We start from the raw sequence: 13,096 nt of genomic DNA, 5'->3' as shown, positions 1-13,096 counted from the left end.
GTGAACGAGTAATAGTACCCGCTATAATGTCCTTACAGCACACTCACTCCTGCCTGCCTCGGCTGGAGGGCAGGAGCACGAAAGCACATTCCCAGAACATTGCTGTGCTTCTGAAGAGTTGTAAGGCTCTGTCTTGTTTCCTTGGAGTTGTCTAACAAGCACGCCGAATTCCCCTTTCATGATTCTGTTGTTGGACGTTGTTCTGAAAGTGTGGCTCTCCCAATTAAGGGAGTCACATGTTCTCTGCATTCACCTTCGTGTGCTGCAAAGAAAAGTTTTGTTGGTCAAAGCTAAAGGCATCATAGTCCTGAGCCAGCTGCAGCCTGCTCCCTGCTTCCGCGGTCTCTGCTACCATGTGCTCCAGATCTTTCTGTTTGTTTTCTTTGCTCCTTTACCTTTCTTTTCAAGAATTACGTGAACCAGGCATGTTGGCTCACACCTGTAATCCTAGCACTCAGGAGGCTAATGTGGGAAGGTTGCAAAGAGTTCAAGGCTAACCTGAACTACATATTGAATTTCAGTCTAGCCTGGGCTACAGAACAGGACCCTGCCTTCAGAAACAAATACATTTTAGGCACAAATTATTGGTAGGGCTTTTGCTTAGTGGCTTGGTTGGGTTTGGTTGGTACTGGATATGTTGTTATATTTCACACTACCCTTTTTTTATTTTAAAGATTTATTTATGTATGTGTAAGCATGTTTTGCCTGCATATATGCCTGTGTATAATGTGTGTCCTGTACCCATGAAGGTCAAAAGAGGACATCAGATCTCCTGAAACTGAGTTGTGGGTGGTCTTAAGCCACCATTTGAGTTCTGGGAACTGAACTTGGACTTTTTTGTTTTTCCTTTTTTCTGTTTTTTATTGGATATTTTATCTATTTACATTCCAAATTGTTATCCCCTTTCCCGGTTTCCCCTCTGGAATCCCCCTATCCCATCTTCCCTCCCCCGGCTTCTATGAGGGTGCTTACCTACCTGCCCACCCACTTCTGCCTCCCCACCCTGTCATTCCCCTACACTGGGGCATTGAGCCTTCCCTGAACCAAGGGCCTCTCCTCCCATTGATGTCCAACAAGGCCATCCTCTGCTACATATGCAGCTGGAGCCATGGGTCCCTCCATGTGTACTCTTTGGTTGGTAGTTTAGTTCCTGGAAGCTCTGGGGGTTCTGGTTGCTGGTGGGATTGCAAGCTGATACAACAACTCTGGAAATCAGTCTGGTGGTTCCTCAGAAAATTGGACATTGTACCACCTGAGGACCCAGCTCTACCACTCCTGAACATGGATCTTTTGCAAGAGAAACAAGTGTTCTTAACGGCTGAGCCATCTCTGCAGCCCCCCTTTTAAAGATGGGCTCTCATGTATTTCAGGCTGCCTTTAACTTGGTAGATAACCAAGAATAATCTTGAATGTGTGATCTTTCCAGAGTGCTGGGATTACAGGCCTGTGCCACCACCCTTGGTTTATACAATACTGAGGGAGGAACCCAAGTTTTCTGTGTATGCTAACGAGCTTTCTATCAACTGCGCTACATTCCCTGTCCAAAGGCTTTTTTGATTTTTGCAGTACTATGATTTGATGTAGAGCCTCAAACCTCCTAGGCAAGTACTCTTCTACTAAACCGTATTTTCACACCTTACAGTGTTCTGTAATTTTCCTTTTTCTTTATTTTTTTTTTAAATTTTATTCGATATATTTTTTATTTACATTTCAAATTATTTCCCCTTTTCTGGTCCCCCACTCCCCGAAAGTCACATAAGCCCCCTTCCCTTCCCCTGTTCTCCCACCCACCCCTTCCCACTTCTCTGTTCTGGTTTTGCCCTATACTGCTACACTGAGTCTTTCCAGAACCAGGGGCCACTCCTCCGTTCTTCTTGGACCTCATTTGATGTGTGGATTATGTTTTGGGTATTCCAGTTTTCCAGGCTAATATCCACTTATTAGTGAGTGCATACCATGATTGATCATTTGAGACTGGGTTACCTCACTTAGTATGATGTTCTCCAGCTCCATCCATTTGCCTAAGAATTTCATGAATTGATTGTTTCTAAAGGCTGAATAGTACTCCATTGTGTATATATACCACATTTTTTGCATCCATTCTTCTGTTGAGGGATACCTGGGTTCTTTCCAGCTTCTGGCTATTATAAATAGGACTGCTATGAACATAGTGGAGCATATATCCTTATTACGTGCTGGGGAATCCTCTGGGTATATGCCCTGGAGTGGTATAGAATTTTCCTTTTTCATTCAGTAGCTTACTTGGGTTATCTTTTTGTGACATTTTACTTATCATATATCATAATATATTTAATCAATCTTCTAGGGAAGAACAAATACATTGTTTCCAAATTGGTGCTATGATAGTGTCACAATGAACATCCTTGCATATACATTGTGATGTGATATCTGATATTACTGCTAGGCTTCTTGATCATGAATGTTTTTAAGGTGTTGGTGGGGGCGCACTATTGCCACGGCACTCTTGTTTATCCAGATGACAGCTTGGCCACAGTCCGTTGTGTCTTCATCATGTGGCCACAGTCATCAGGCTTGGCAGCAAGGACCTTTACCTGTTTGACACAGACATGATCTTACCAGACAAGTCACTAATTTTTTTTAACATTGGAATTTTAAACTTCATGAGAGGATGAAAGGAATCTAATATGAACTAAGATTAAACCATGAACAGATGTGAGAGACATCTGGCCATGAAGTGTCGCCTCATTGATCACCATGGTTGATTCAGATGACCTGGTTGACTAAACAGATTTCCCTTCCTCGCTCACAGCTCCATGTCTATCCTGAAGTTGCACCTCAGGGTGCACAAGTAAACCAGGCATGATGGGCCACACCCTTAATCCCAGCACTCAGGAGGCAGAGGCTCTCAGATCTCTGAGTTTGAGAGGCTGCCCTAGTCTACAAAGTGAATTCCAAGACAGCTAGGTCTGCATAGAAAGACTCTATCTTAGGGAAAGAAAAGATGGTCATACAGTGGGATACAGTATACATTAAAGCAAATATTACAATTACATGTGGTAACATGGTTCAATTATAAAACATAAAGTTAAAGAAAACAAGGCAACGCTAAACTCTAGTGTCTAGGCATATACCTACAAGAGGCAAAAGGACAAAGAAAAGAAAGAGGTGACTATCAGAATTGGACTATGGGACAGAGGGCCATCTTGTGAGAGAAAGGAAACAGTTATATAAGAGGGAATGGGAGCAGGAAGAGTTACAGATGTATAGTGTCCTTTTTAAACGATTATTACATTTTTGAGGACCCACGTGCCACAGAGTGTGTGGAGGCCAGAGGACAACTTACAGGGGTGAGTTCTCTCTTCTACCAGGTGATCCCCGGGGTCAAAGTCATCAGGCAGTGGCTTGAGCACTCTCCGCATCAGTGTTTCTTGTTAATTACAGGCGTGTGTCTGAGTTTGTATATGAGCATGTGAGTGCAGGGACACAGAGGCCAGCAGTGTTGGATCCTCCGAGCTACCTGACATGTCTGCTGCTTGTTGAACTCTATTCCTCAGTGTGGTGGTTTGAATAGGTGTGGCCCCCATAGACTCGTGTGTAAATGCTTGGAAAGGCGAGGCACTGTTAGGTGTGGCCTTGTTGGACGCAGTATGTCACTGTGGATTTGAGTTCTCCCACGTGTGCTCAAGCTCTGCCAGTGGAACACAATTCCCTTTTGCTACCTGCAGATCAAGATGTAGAACTCTCTGCTCCTTCAGCACCATGGTCTGCACACTGCCCTGCTTCCTGCCATGATAGTGGACTAAACCTCTGAAACCGTAAGGCAGCCCCAATTAAATGTGGTCATTTATGAGTCGCCATGGTCATGGTGTCTTCACAGCAGTGAAATCCTAAGACATTCTGCCACAACAGCACCTGTGCCTTAGCCACCAGCCATGTATCTAGACCCCCAGTGTTGTTTCTCTTTGCTGCTGTTGTTTTGTCCTGGACCTGGCTCTGTAAACCAGCCTAGCCTCAGACTAACAGAAATCCACCTGCCTCCGTCTGGCCAGTGTTGTTTCTTAATGTGAATGGTGATCATCTCCAGGTATTTGTTCAGATGTATACTTATGTTTCAACTTTTTTTCTGTATTTTTTTTCTTAGGGTAAAGGTGTAAAATATGTTGACTAAAAAAAGAAAATATGATCTATAATGTTTTTATTCTTAAGAATTTAATATAGATATGAAATATGATCATATTAAACTTCACTTTACTCCAGCTCTCCTCATATGCAGTCAGCATGTTTCCCTCCTACATTCATGGGTTTTTTTCTTCCTTTTTTGGATAAGCCTCTCAGTTCAGTTAGTATTCCCCATACGTGTGTGAGTGTGTGGCCAGCCACCCAGTGGAGCATGGCGCTCCTGCCAGTGGCCACATTCTTCAAGATGAGTGATTCCCCTCCCCTAGGAATTATCAACAGCCAGTAGCTCTTCAGTCAGGGGCAGAACCTGAGATCATCTACCCTGTCTGTGCTGTAATTTAGGTTGGTGTGCTCTTACAAAGTGTCTTTGCCAGTATTCTACTGCTGTGGACAGACACCATGGCCAAGGCAACTCTTATGAAAGAAAGCATTTAATTGAGCTTGCTTACAGTTTCAGAGGTTTAGTCATAGCAGGAACATGGCGCTGGAGAAGGAGCTGAAAGTTCTACATCTGGATCTGTAGGCAGGGGTGGGGTGGACACAGACAGACAGCCTGACTGACTGACTGACTCACTGGGCCTAGCTTGGGCTTTTGAACCCTCAAAGCCCACCCCTAGTGCCACACTTTCTTTAACAAGGCCATACCTCTTAATCCTTCCTAAGTAGTGCCATTTCCTGATAACCAGTCATTCAAACATACCAGCCTAGGGGTGCCACTCTTATTCAACCACCACACACAGGTAACCACATTGGCTGTGAGTTCCTGAGTGCAGTATTCATGCCATGCCCAGAAAATAGCACCTCACAGTGCTTCTTCTCCCTGTCTTATGTCTCTCCCTCCTTTTCTGTACTGTTCCCTGAGCTTTGGTGTGTATATGTGCCATATTAACATAGGTGTACCATTTATGGGTGACCACTGCATCTGAAAAGATTGTTTGTATAATGAACCTACTTCTACAGTGTCTCTTATGTCTGACAGGGCTGTAAAGTGAGGGACCACATGGTTCTTCTTCATGATCAAGCAGAAAGTGATGATTTGCTTTCTTGCCCAACTGCTAGAATACTGGATGATCTGCACAAGCACAAAGATGTCATTGTTGTACCCTTTTTAAAAGATGCAGTTAGGTAAGAAAAAAAAAACACTATTTTGTTCAATTTATTTGGTGGTTTCCCTCTCATGATCCACTGTCTCCAAGTGTTTCCATATCAATATTGGCCGTCCTCAGAGAGTTGCGATTTCAGAGCACTAAGCTAAAGGGCTGGGGATGTGTCTTGGTAGTACAGCAGCTGTTTATCATGTACAAGGGCCTGGTTTGACCCCAGCGTTAATTAGGGTTTCTATTTCTGTGATGAAACAGCATAACCAAAAACAAGTTTGAGAGGAGAGACTTAATTTCTTTGGCTCACACTTCCACATTGTAGTCCATCACTGAAGAGAGCCAGGACAGGAACTCGACAGGGCAGGAGCTGCAGGCAGGAGCTGACGCAGAGGCCGTGGAAGAGCGCTGCTTGCTGGCTCCTTCACGGCTTGCTCAGCCTGCTGTCTCACAGAACCCAGGGCCGCCAGCCCAGGGGTGGCTCACACAGTGGGCCGGGCCCTCTACCTCAATCACTAACAAGAAAATGCCCTAAGGGCTTGGTACAGTAGATCTATCTCATGGAGGCATTTTTGTAATTGAGGTTCCCTCCTCTCAGATGACTTTAGCTTGTGTTAAGTTGACATAAAAGTATCAGCACAGGGGGTGAGGGTGGGAAGGAAAGAAAGTTTCACTGAAATTACAATGCTTTACACCCAAAACATTTATCTGACAGATAAAATATAAAAATACAGGAAGTCTAAGGTGTGGAAAAACTTAACAAAAAAACTTAGAAACTAAAATTGTTGAGATCTTAAACCCAATATTTTAAAATTTTGAGTTCTTTCCCTACTTTCCTTAACCCCCACCCCAGCCTGGTCTCGCACATCATCCTGGGGTTGGCCCTCGGGCCTCAAGCCTGCTGAAAAAACTTCCACAGGGAGCTGGCCCATGCCAAGATTTTGTTAAGTACTTGATTGACACAAATGGGGAAGCCGGTGGCCCCTGGATCATTGTTCTGTAACTCAGAACTCTTAATTCAGTCATTCTGCGATCACTTTTGTGGGTTTGTGCCTGCAACACGCTGTCAGCTGGACTAGAGGACTCTAAAGAGGCTTCAGAGAGCAAGAGCAGTCCACCGGCCTCTTCCCACCTCCCACCCGGCAGATAGGGTTTCTCATGTAACAGTGTGCCTCTCATGGGAGATCTGCCAGGGTAAGTACTTACTGAACATACTAAAAGCAGAAAGATTGCCAGCTATAGGAAGAGATGAGAGCAACTAATCTCAGAGTTTCGGGCCAGCCTGGTCTACACAGTGAGTTCCAGGACATCTAGGGCTACACAGAGAGACCCCTTCTCAAAAAAAGCAAAACAAAACAAAAAACAAGCAAACAAAAAACAAGCTATAAGAAATATTTGCAATAATAAAGTAGTCCGCATGTGTGTAAGAGCACTGTTTGTTTAGTGTCTAGGGAAGCCAGAAAGGCTGTCACATTTCCCTGCAGCTGGAGTGACAGGCGGCTGTGAGGCCCAGTGTTTCCTCCACAAGAGTAGCAAGTGCTCTAACCCCTCCTGTAAATTGTTAAGAAATTGAATGTCTCTCTGAAAAATGTCTTCTTCATTTAAGTGATCCTGGGGCTGGCTCCTGTGATGAAAAAGGCCTGGAATATGAAATTTTACTGGAACCAAATACACCGTGGGGCTCCAAAGCTGGGGAGCTCAATGCTGTGAGTGACGTTTCATTTAATGTATATATGAAACTGTGGATGACATTTTATCTTTGACAGGCACCTAATATGTTTAAATTGAAGTCGAGCTAATTATGCAGTCATAATACAATATTATGCTGAGTGAATAGAACTGTAAAGATAATGTATGTAAAAACTGTAAAATAATGTATGACTTCAATGAATTGATAACTGACAAAGTTTTATATATATATAAAAAAAAACCTTCAGGCTTTCTGTTATGGACAAATAATGAATTGAGAAATGAAGAAAATGTAAGTCCATCTTTTGTTCTTTTCTTGTTCTATAATGTTTTGGTATGAAATGTGTTTCATTTTTCAAAAGCTTCAAAATTTAAAAAAGTTAAGGGTGACCAGAATAGCTTTGATTCCTTTTGGTTGAGCTGCTTTTTATTAGCACTGCCTTTGATGGAGGAGGTAGGATCTATATGAGAAAGTGAGGAACTCTGACAGCTACACAAGTGCTAGATGATGAGTAATAATTTAGGAATCACATATGCACTATAAAATTTATAATAAATGCAAACATGAAGGTGTTACCAAAATAGAGGGTACAGGTGAGAAAGTGGAGCCCTGTGGAGGAAGGAGGAGGAGAGAGAAGACAGGAGATGGAGGGGGTAGGGGAGGGAGGAGGGAGAGGGAGGAGGGACAGAAAGCAAGGAGAGGAGAGCAGGAGAGGGACAGCTGGGATAAAGGGGGAGGCAGGAGGCAAGGAAGAGAACGCTCTCTTATACCTAATGGGAGAGTACAGGGAAAGCAGAGCATCTCTGGGAAGATGCACTCTCATCGAGGCAGAGGGGAGAGGGAGAGAGAGGGGTGAACTAATGGAGAAAGAAGAGAAAGGGGGAGCCTGGGGGAGAGAGAGAGGAGAGGAGACACGAGAGAAGAGAGAACAGAGGAGAGAACACAGAAGCACAGGAACAGTTGCCCAGCCATACCGCTGGGAGACAGGACTGCCCTCTGTGTGTTCTCAGCTCAGCGTGGCAGGGGAAGAAGAAGCAAGATGGAGGGGAGAGAAGGGGGAGAAAGAGAAAAGGAAAGAGGACAAGACGATGCAGGAAGGCCAGAGGAGAGTGAGGAGAGACAGTGAGAGGGACCCCTAGACGGGGAGAAGCAGGCCCTCCACGTCATACACAGCACAGAGCACAGAGCCCACTAGAAGACAGGGTGTTCTCAGGCGAGGCATGCCTGCTGGTCCCAGAGAGGGAGAGAAGTAAGCTAAAGAGAGTGGAGTGGAGAGATACCTCGAGGAGAGAGTGTGAGGGGAAATGGTGTGTGAGAAAGGTCGGAGACAGAGAGGAGAGAGAGAGAGAGACAGAGAGAGCAGAGACAGTGAGCGCAGAGAGTAGGGGAGAGGCGGAGAGGAGAACAACAAATGGAGAGGAGAGAGAACAGAGAGAGGCACGGTAGGAGAGAGGGCGAGGGCATGGAGAGAACAAGCAGAGAGAGAGAGAACACAGACGAGAGGTGAGGGAGAGGAGAGAACGCATGGAGAACAGAGTGACGACACAGGAGGCACAGCAGAAAGAAGGGAGAGGGCAAGAAGAAGAGAGGAGCCTGTTGAAAGTGGGGACAGTGAGAAGATAGAGTGGGGAGCAGAAGGCAGAGGGCGGACGTGAGAGGCTTCACACACTGACGTAAGAGCACACAGACCAGGTCCCGGTTAGAGGCGAGAAAAGCAGGCACCCATGTAATACATTCATTGTATACATTTATGCACATACACATATGGATAATTTAAAACTAGGTTTTACATATACAATAAAACATGTAATATTTGTCTAAGCTTGATTTATTTCACTTTAGCATAGGGATTTCCAGTAGCATCCATTCTCCTGCAGCTGCCATTTTCCCTAAGGCTTCATAACGTTCCATGTGTATGTGCCATATGTTGTTTATCCAGTCATTTGGTGATAAAAATCTAGTCTGGATCTGTTTCCTGGCTTTTTGTGAATAGTACAACCATAAGCACAAATATGTGACTATCTTGTAACATGTCGAGTTGGAGCTGGTTGGGCGTGAACACTGCGTGCTTCCGCTGGGTCGCGGGAGTTCTGGTTTGAGTTTGCTGAGGAACCTCCATCCTGAGTTCCATATGGCTGCAGCAGTGTATGCCCCTGCCAGCGTGAATACGGCCTTCTTTTTTATAGACTCACCGGAGTTGGGATTTGTTTTCCTGATGCTAGCAATTTTAGGCAGGGATTTTAAGACTGGCATATTAGACTAAGATATCGTTTTCAGCCTAAGTTTTAAATTAGTTAAACCTGAAAATGTAACTTGTAACCTTGTGAAAATACAGAGCTCCCATGCAGGCTTGTTAACCTACTGTTCTCTGCCTTACAGTTCTTGTCACTGAAGAACTGGACTCTGCAGTTGGTAAGTGAGCCACTGTTTCCATTGCTGCGGACATCTTGCTTCTACATTGAAGATAAAGTGAAATCTTAGCATCTTATTTTAGAAACAGTGGTTAAATGTTTGTCTTCCTGCCAGCCTGTCCAGTTTTGTACTTATGAAGAAAATACCATAGATTATTTCAGAAAAACATACACCCTGGTGTGGTGACTCAGGCCTGTATTCCCACAATTTGGAAGGCTGGGGCAAGATTCTGGTTAAAGAAAAAGATGGCTATGTGCCATCAGTGTCACAGTGCCCTTGAGGCTGTAGTAGCCGGCCTCTGATCCACACTGCGTCCCTGAGTCCTGGAACATGACCTATAGTCCTTTTGCTAGAGCAACAAATGATCTTATTCACTGAGCCATTGTTCTAGCCCTGCTTTAAAGGCTCTTTAAAGTCACTGTTAAGTCACTTTTAGGGCCGTGAGATGGCATAGCAGTTAAGGGTGCATGCCACCAAGCCTGAAGGCCTGAGTGTGAGCCCTGCAACCCATGAGGTGGAGAGACTGACTCTTGGAAGTTTTCTCTGAGCTTTTCTCACCTATGTCTACATACTAAATAATCAAGCATATAAATGTGACTAAATCACATTGGAGTTTAATAATAAGTTCCTTTGAGGGGGTGTTTTGTTTTGCTGTTTGGTTTCTCAGATAATTTTATATTGCCTAGGCTGGCCTGGAATGTGTATGTAACTGAGAATAACTCTGAACTCCTGACCCTCCTGCCTCTACCAGTGCTGGTACCACTGACATGTAGAACTGGATTGTGTATATTTGTTGATTTTTTTCCCCTGAGGCATATTCTCCAGTGTATAGAACAGACTAGCCTCAAGTTTACCATACTTTTGTTTTTGCTCCCAAGTGTGTACATTACCACACCCAGTATTTTATTAGTCCATTTTTAAGTATTTATTTCCCTTTATCTGAGTGTCTGTATGTGCACATGCATGTCTGAGTGCCCAGAGGCCAGAGGTCTTGGATACTGCAGAGCTCAGGTTATGGGTGGCTGTCACTGAGGCACCTGATGTGGATCCTGGGATCCACCAGTGTCCTTCAGGAGGTGGGTAGTGCACATGCATAACTGCTGAGCCATGTCTCCAGCCCCACTGGATTAAATGTCTTCTTGGGAAACTGTGTGATGGTAATGTGGGATTTGAAAGAGATGAATCTTTCTCTATACTCAGAAACAGCAGTCGTTGTTCTCAGAAGAGGAAGAGTATACCACCGGGTCTGAGGTCACTGAAGATGAAGTTGGTGATGAAGAAGAAATTGCCAAGAAACAAAGTAATTAAAATTAACCCTCACAGTATGACAGCTATATTCTGAATCTTTTAATGGAAGCATTGACTTTGTATGTCTAGTAAGGTTACACAAGAAAAATGAACGAAAAGGAAGATTCATTAATATTCCCTAAGCCAGGCTGGCCTTGATGGCTCATTGGGTAAAGGCACTTGCTGCCAAGCCATACCTAGAACCCACGTGGTCGACAGAACCAGCTCTGCTTACAGGTTGCCTCTCTGGCTTCCACAGGTGCCATGGTGCTCACATGCTCACACAAATACAAACAGAGAGAATCAATAAACCCTGCTGCTCTTTACTCTGGGGCGTGACTGAGCAGTGAGCGAAGCTGCAGCCCCACTGCCCACATCGAGCGGCTTATCACTTCCGGTCTTTAGCCACTAAATTTTAATACTAGCTAGTGGTTTCTATGAATACATTCCTCAGTTAAGAAAGATCATATCTACTTCTGCAGTGCTAGACTTTGTAGTGAAGGAGTGTTGTGATTTAGCAAATGCTTTTTAAGATCATACAGATTTTCCCTTTATGTCAGCCTAATACCGATGGCTTTTCAAGTGTTAAACTAAATTTGTCAAGGAGATATGAAGTTTATGTTTTATACCATTTGACATGCTAATAAATGACTAAGAACGTTTTGTTGATGACCATTGGAATATTTCCAGCACTCTTAGGAATCTTTTTCTGTTTTGATATCATATAGTCCTAACTTCCTAAATGAGAAAGTGTATTGTTTACACTTTTGGTAGGGATTGGAGATGGGACTAGGGGCTGACATAGAGGGCTCAGGCTGCTGTGCAGTGCTCATCACCGAGTGCAGCCCAGCCCTGCTATCTCTAGTCCATAGTAGCATGTTTCAGATTTTCTCTCATATGTCATAATAAAATTCAGCAGTGAAGCTGTCTGGCCCTGGGATTTTTTTTTGCATACGCAGTTTTAAATTATGAATTTGATTTCTTTATTGTAATGTTGCTCAAGTTTTCAATTTTTTATGTTTTATTAATGCATATTGTTGAAGAAATTGTATCTCACCTAATTCACTGGCATGAAGTTGCTCTTCCTTTTGCACCTGAAGGACATCTAATGCTAGCTTCTCTGGTTGTGGTATTAGTAATTTGTCTTCTTTCCTTGGTTAGTTTATAGTTTTACTACTAACAATTTCAAAAAACCAGATTTGTATGTCATATATATCTCTATAGTTTGTTTTACATTTGCTCTCATAGTATTTCCTTCTCTATAATTACTTGGAACTGAGTTTGTCATGGGTAAAGATGGGGAGGTCACAGCATCCTGAGCATGTCACATTCATGAAGTAGGGATCTGGGCTCTGCAGCAGGTGCCCTTCTTTATCTCTGCTCTCCTGGAGAGGGATGAGGGTGAGTCTTTTCAAACAGCATGTTCTCTCAGGGAAGTCACACTGCCAGAAAGGGATTTTTTAATTCTTGAAGCTTGGGTCATTGGTGTGGTTGAGGTGTTAGCACATTTATTGTTTCTGCTGTTTTCAGGCAGGGTCTCTTGTAGGAAAGGGTGGCCTTGACCCTCCCCCTCTGCCTCTGCCTCTGGACTGCTGGGATTGCAGGTGTGTGCCGTAATGGCCAACTAGATTGTTAGTTTCTTCTTACTTTTAAAGAAGGCTGAAGATATTTAAAAGTGTTTTACCCTAAATACTGCTGCTATACACTTCATAAATGTTGACCTTTTTTTCATACATACAGACAGGGGTTGGAATTTGTGTGTGTGTGTGTGTGTGTGTATGTGTGTGTGTGTTGCTTTGAGACAAGGTCTCATGAATCCCCAGCCAGTTTATAATTTGGCCATGTACCCAAAGTCCTTAAACTTCTGATCCTCCCTTTCTACCTCCTTTGTGCCTGGTAGGCAAGCAGCCTACTGCCTGAGCTCCACCCTAAGCCTGTGTTGTTGTTGTTTTCCTTTTTGAGATGGGGCCTTGTGTGTAATGGTTGCTGGGCTGTACTTGAAGTGTAAGCCCAAGATAGTCTCCCCTCACCACCAACGTGCTGGGATTATAGGTATGCACCACCATGGCCAGCTTGGTTTATCATCAGTCAGGCTTTTTCTAATTTTCTTCACCACTTACAAGGATGTTGTTTGATTTCCAAATGCGTGCAGGTTTTCTAGATATTAAAGTTACACGTTTAGTCATTTCTAATGCTCTTTGCGCACACTCTCTGATTCTTCTGCTAGTTCCAAATGTTTCCTTAACATTAATGAGCTTAATGTAGAATGATTCCATGTTAATTACGCTTTCTGCTTTCTGTCTTTCACTTTGTGTTCACTAAAAAACACTTTTCTATTCAGTAGAGACTAACTAGTCTTTGGGCGATGCTTCCCACCTTCAGGGTGGGTCCTCCCTCCACAGTGAAGTCTCTTCTACTCTCACAGACACATAGGCAGAGGAGTGTGGGT

General features: G+C 43.8%; 1 protein-coding gene across 3 annotated transcripts in view; it reads left to right on the top strand.

Annotated features, from left to right (window-relative positions):
* Sanbr (SANT and BTB domain regulator of CSR) overlaps positions 1-13,096 on the top strand; it is a 52,341-nt gene that overhangs the window by 27,966 nt on the left and 11,279 nt on the right. For all 3 annotated transcript variants that reach the window (XM_052198621.1, XM_052198622.1, XM_052198623.1), the window contains 4 exons: positions 5,141-5,286; positions 6,865-6,964; positions 9,328-9,360; positions 10,561-10,660. In XM_052198621.1, the coding sequence (XP_052054581.1) occupies positions 5,141-5,286; positions 6,865-6,964; positions 9,328-9,360; positions 10,561-10,660 (379 nt within the window). The remainder of the gene's footprint in view (positions 1-5,140; positions 5,287-6,864; positions 6,965-9,327; positions 9,361-10,560; positions 10,661-13,096) is intronic.

This window comes from Apodemus sylvaticus, chromosome 11 (genome assembly GCF_947179515.1).
Source record: "Apodemus sylvaticus chromosome 11, mApoSyl1.1, whole genome shotgun sequence".
Lineage (NCBI taxonomy): Eukaryota > Metazoa > Chordata > Mammalia > Rodentia > Muridae > Apodemus > Apodemus sylvaticus.
The sequence above is the reverse complement of the archived record's forward strand: the minus strand, read 5'-3'. Positions and strand labels throughout refer to the sequence as shown.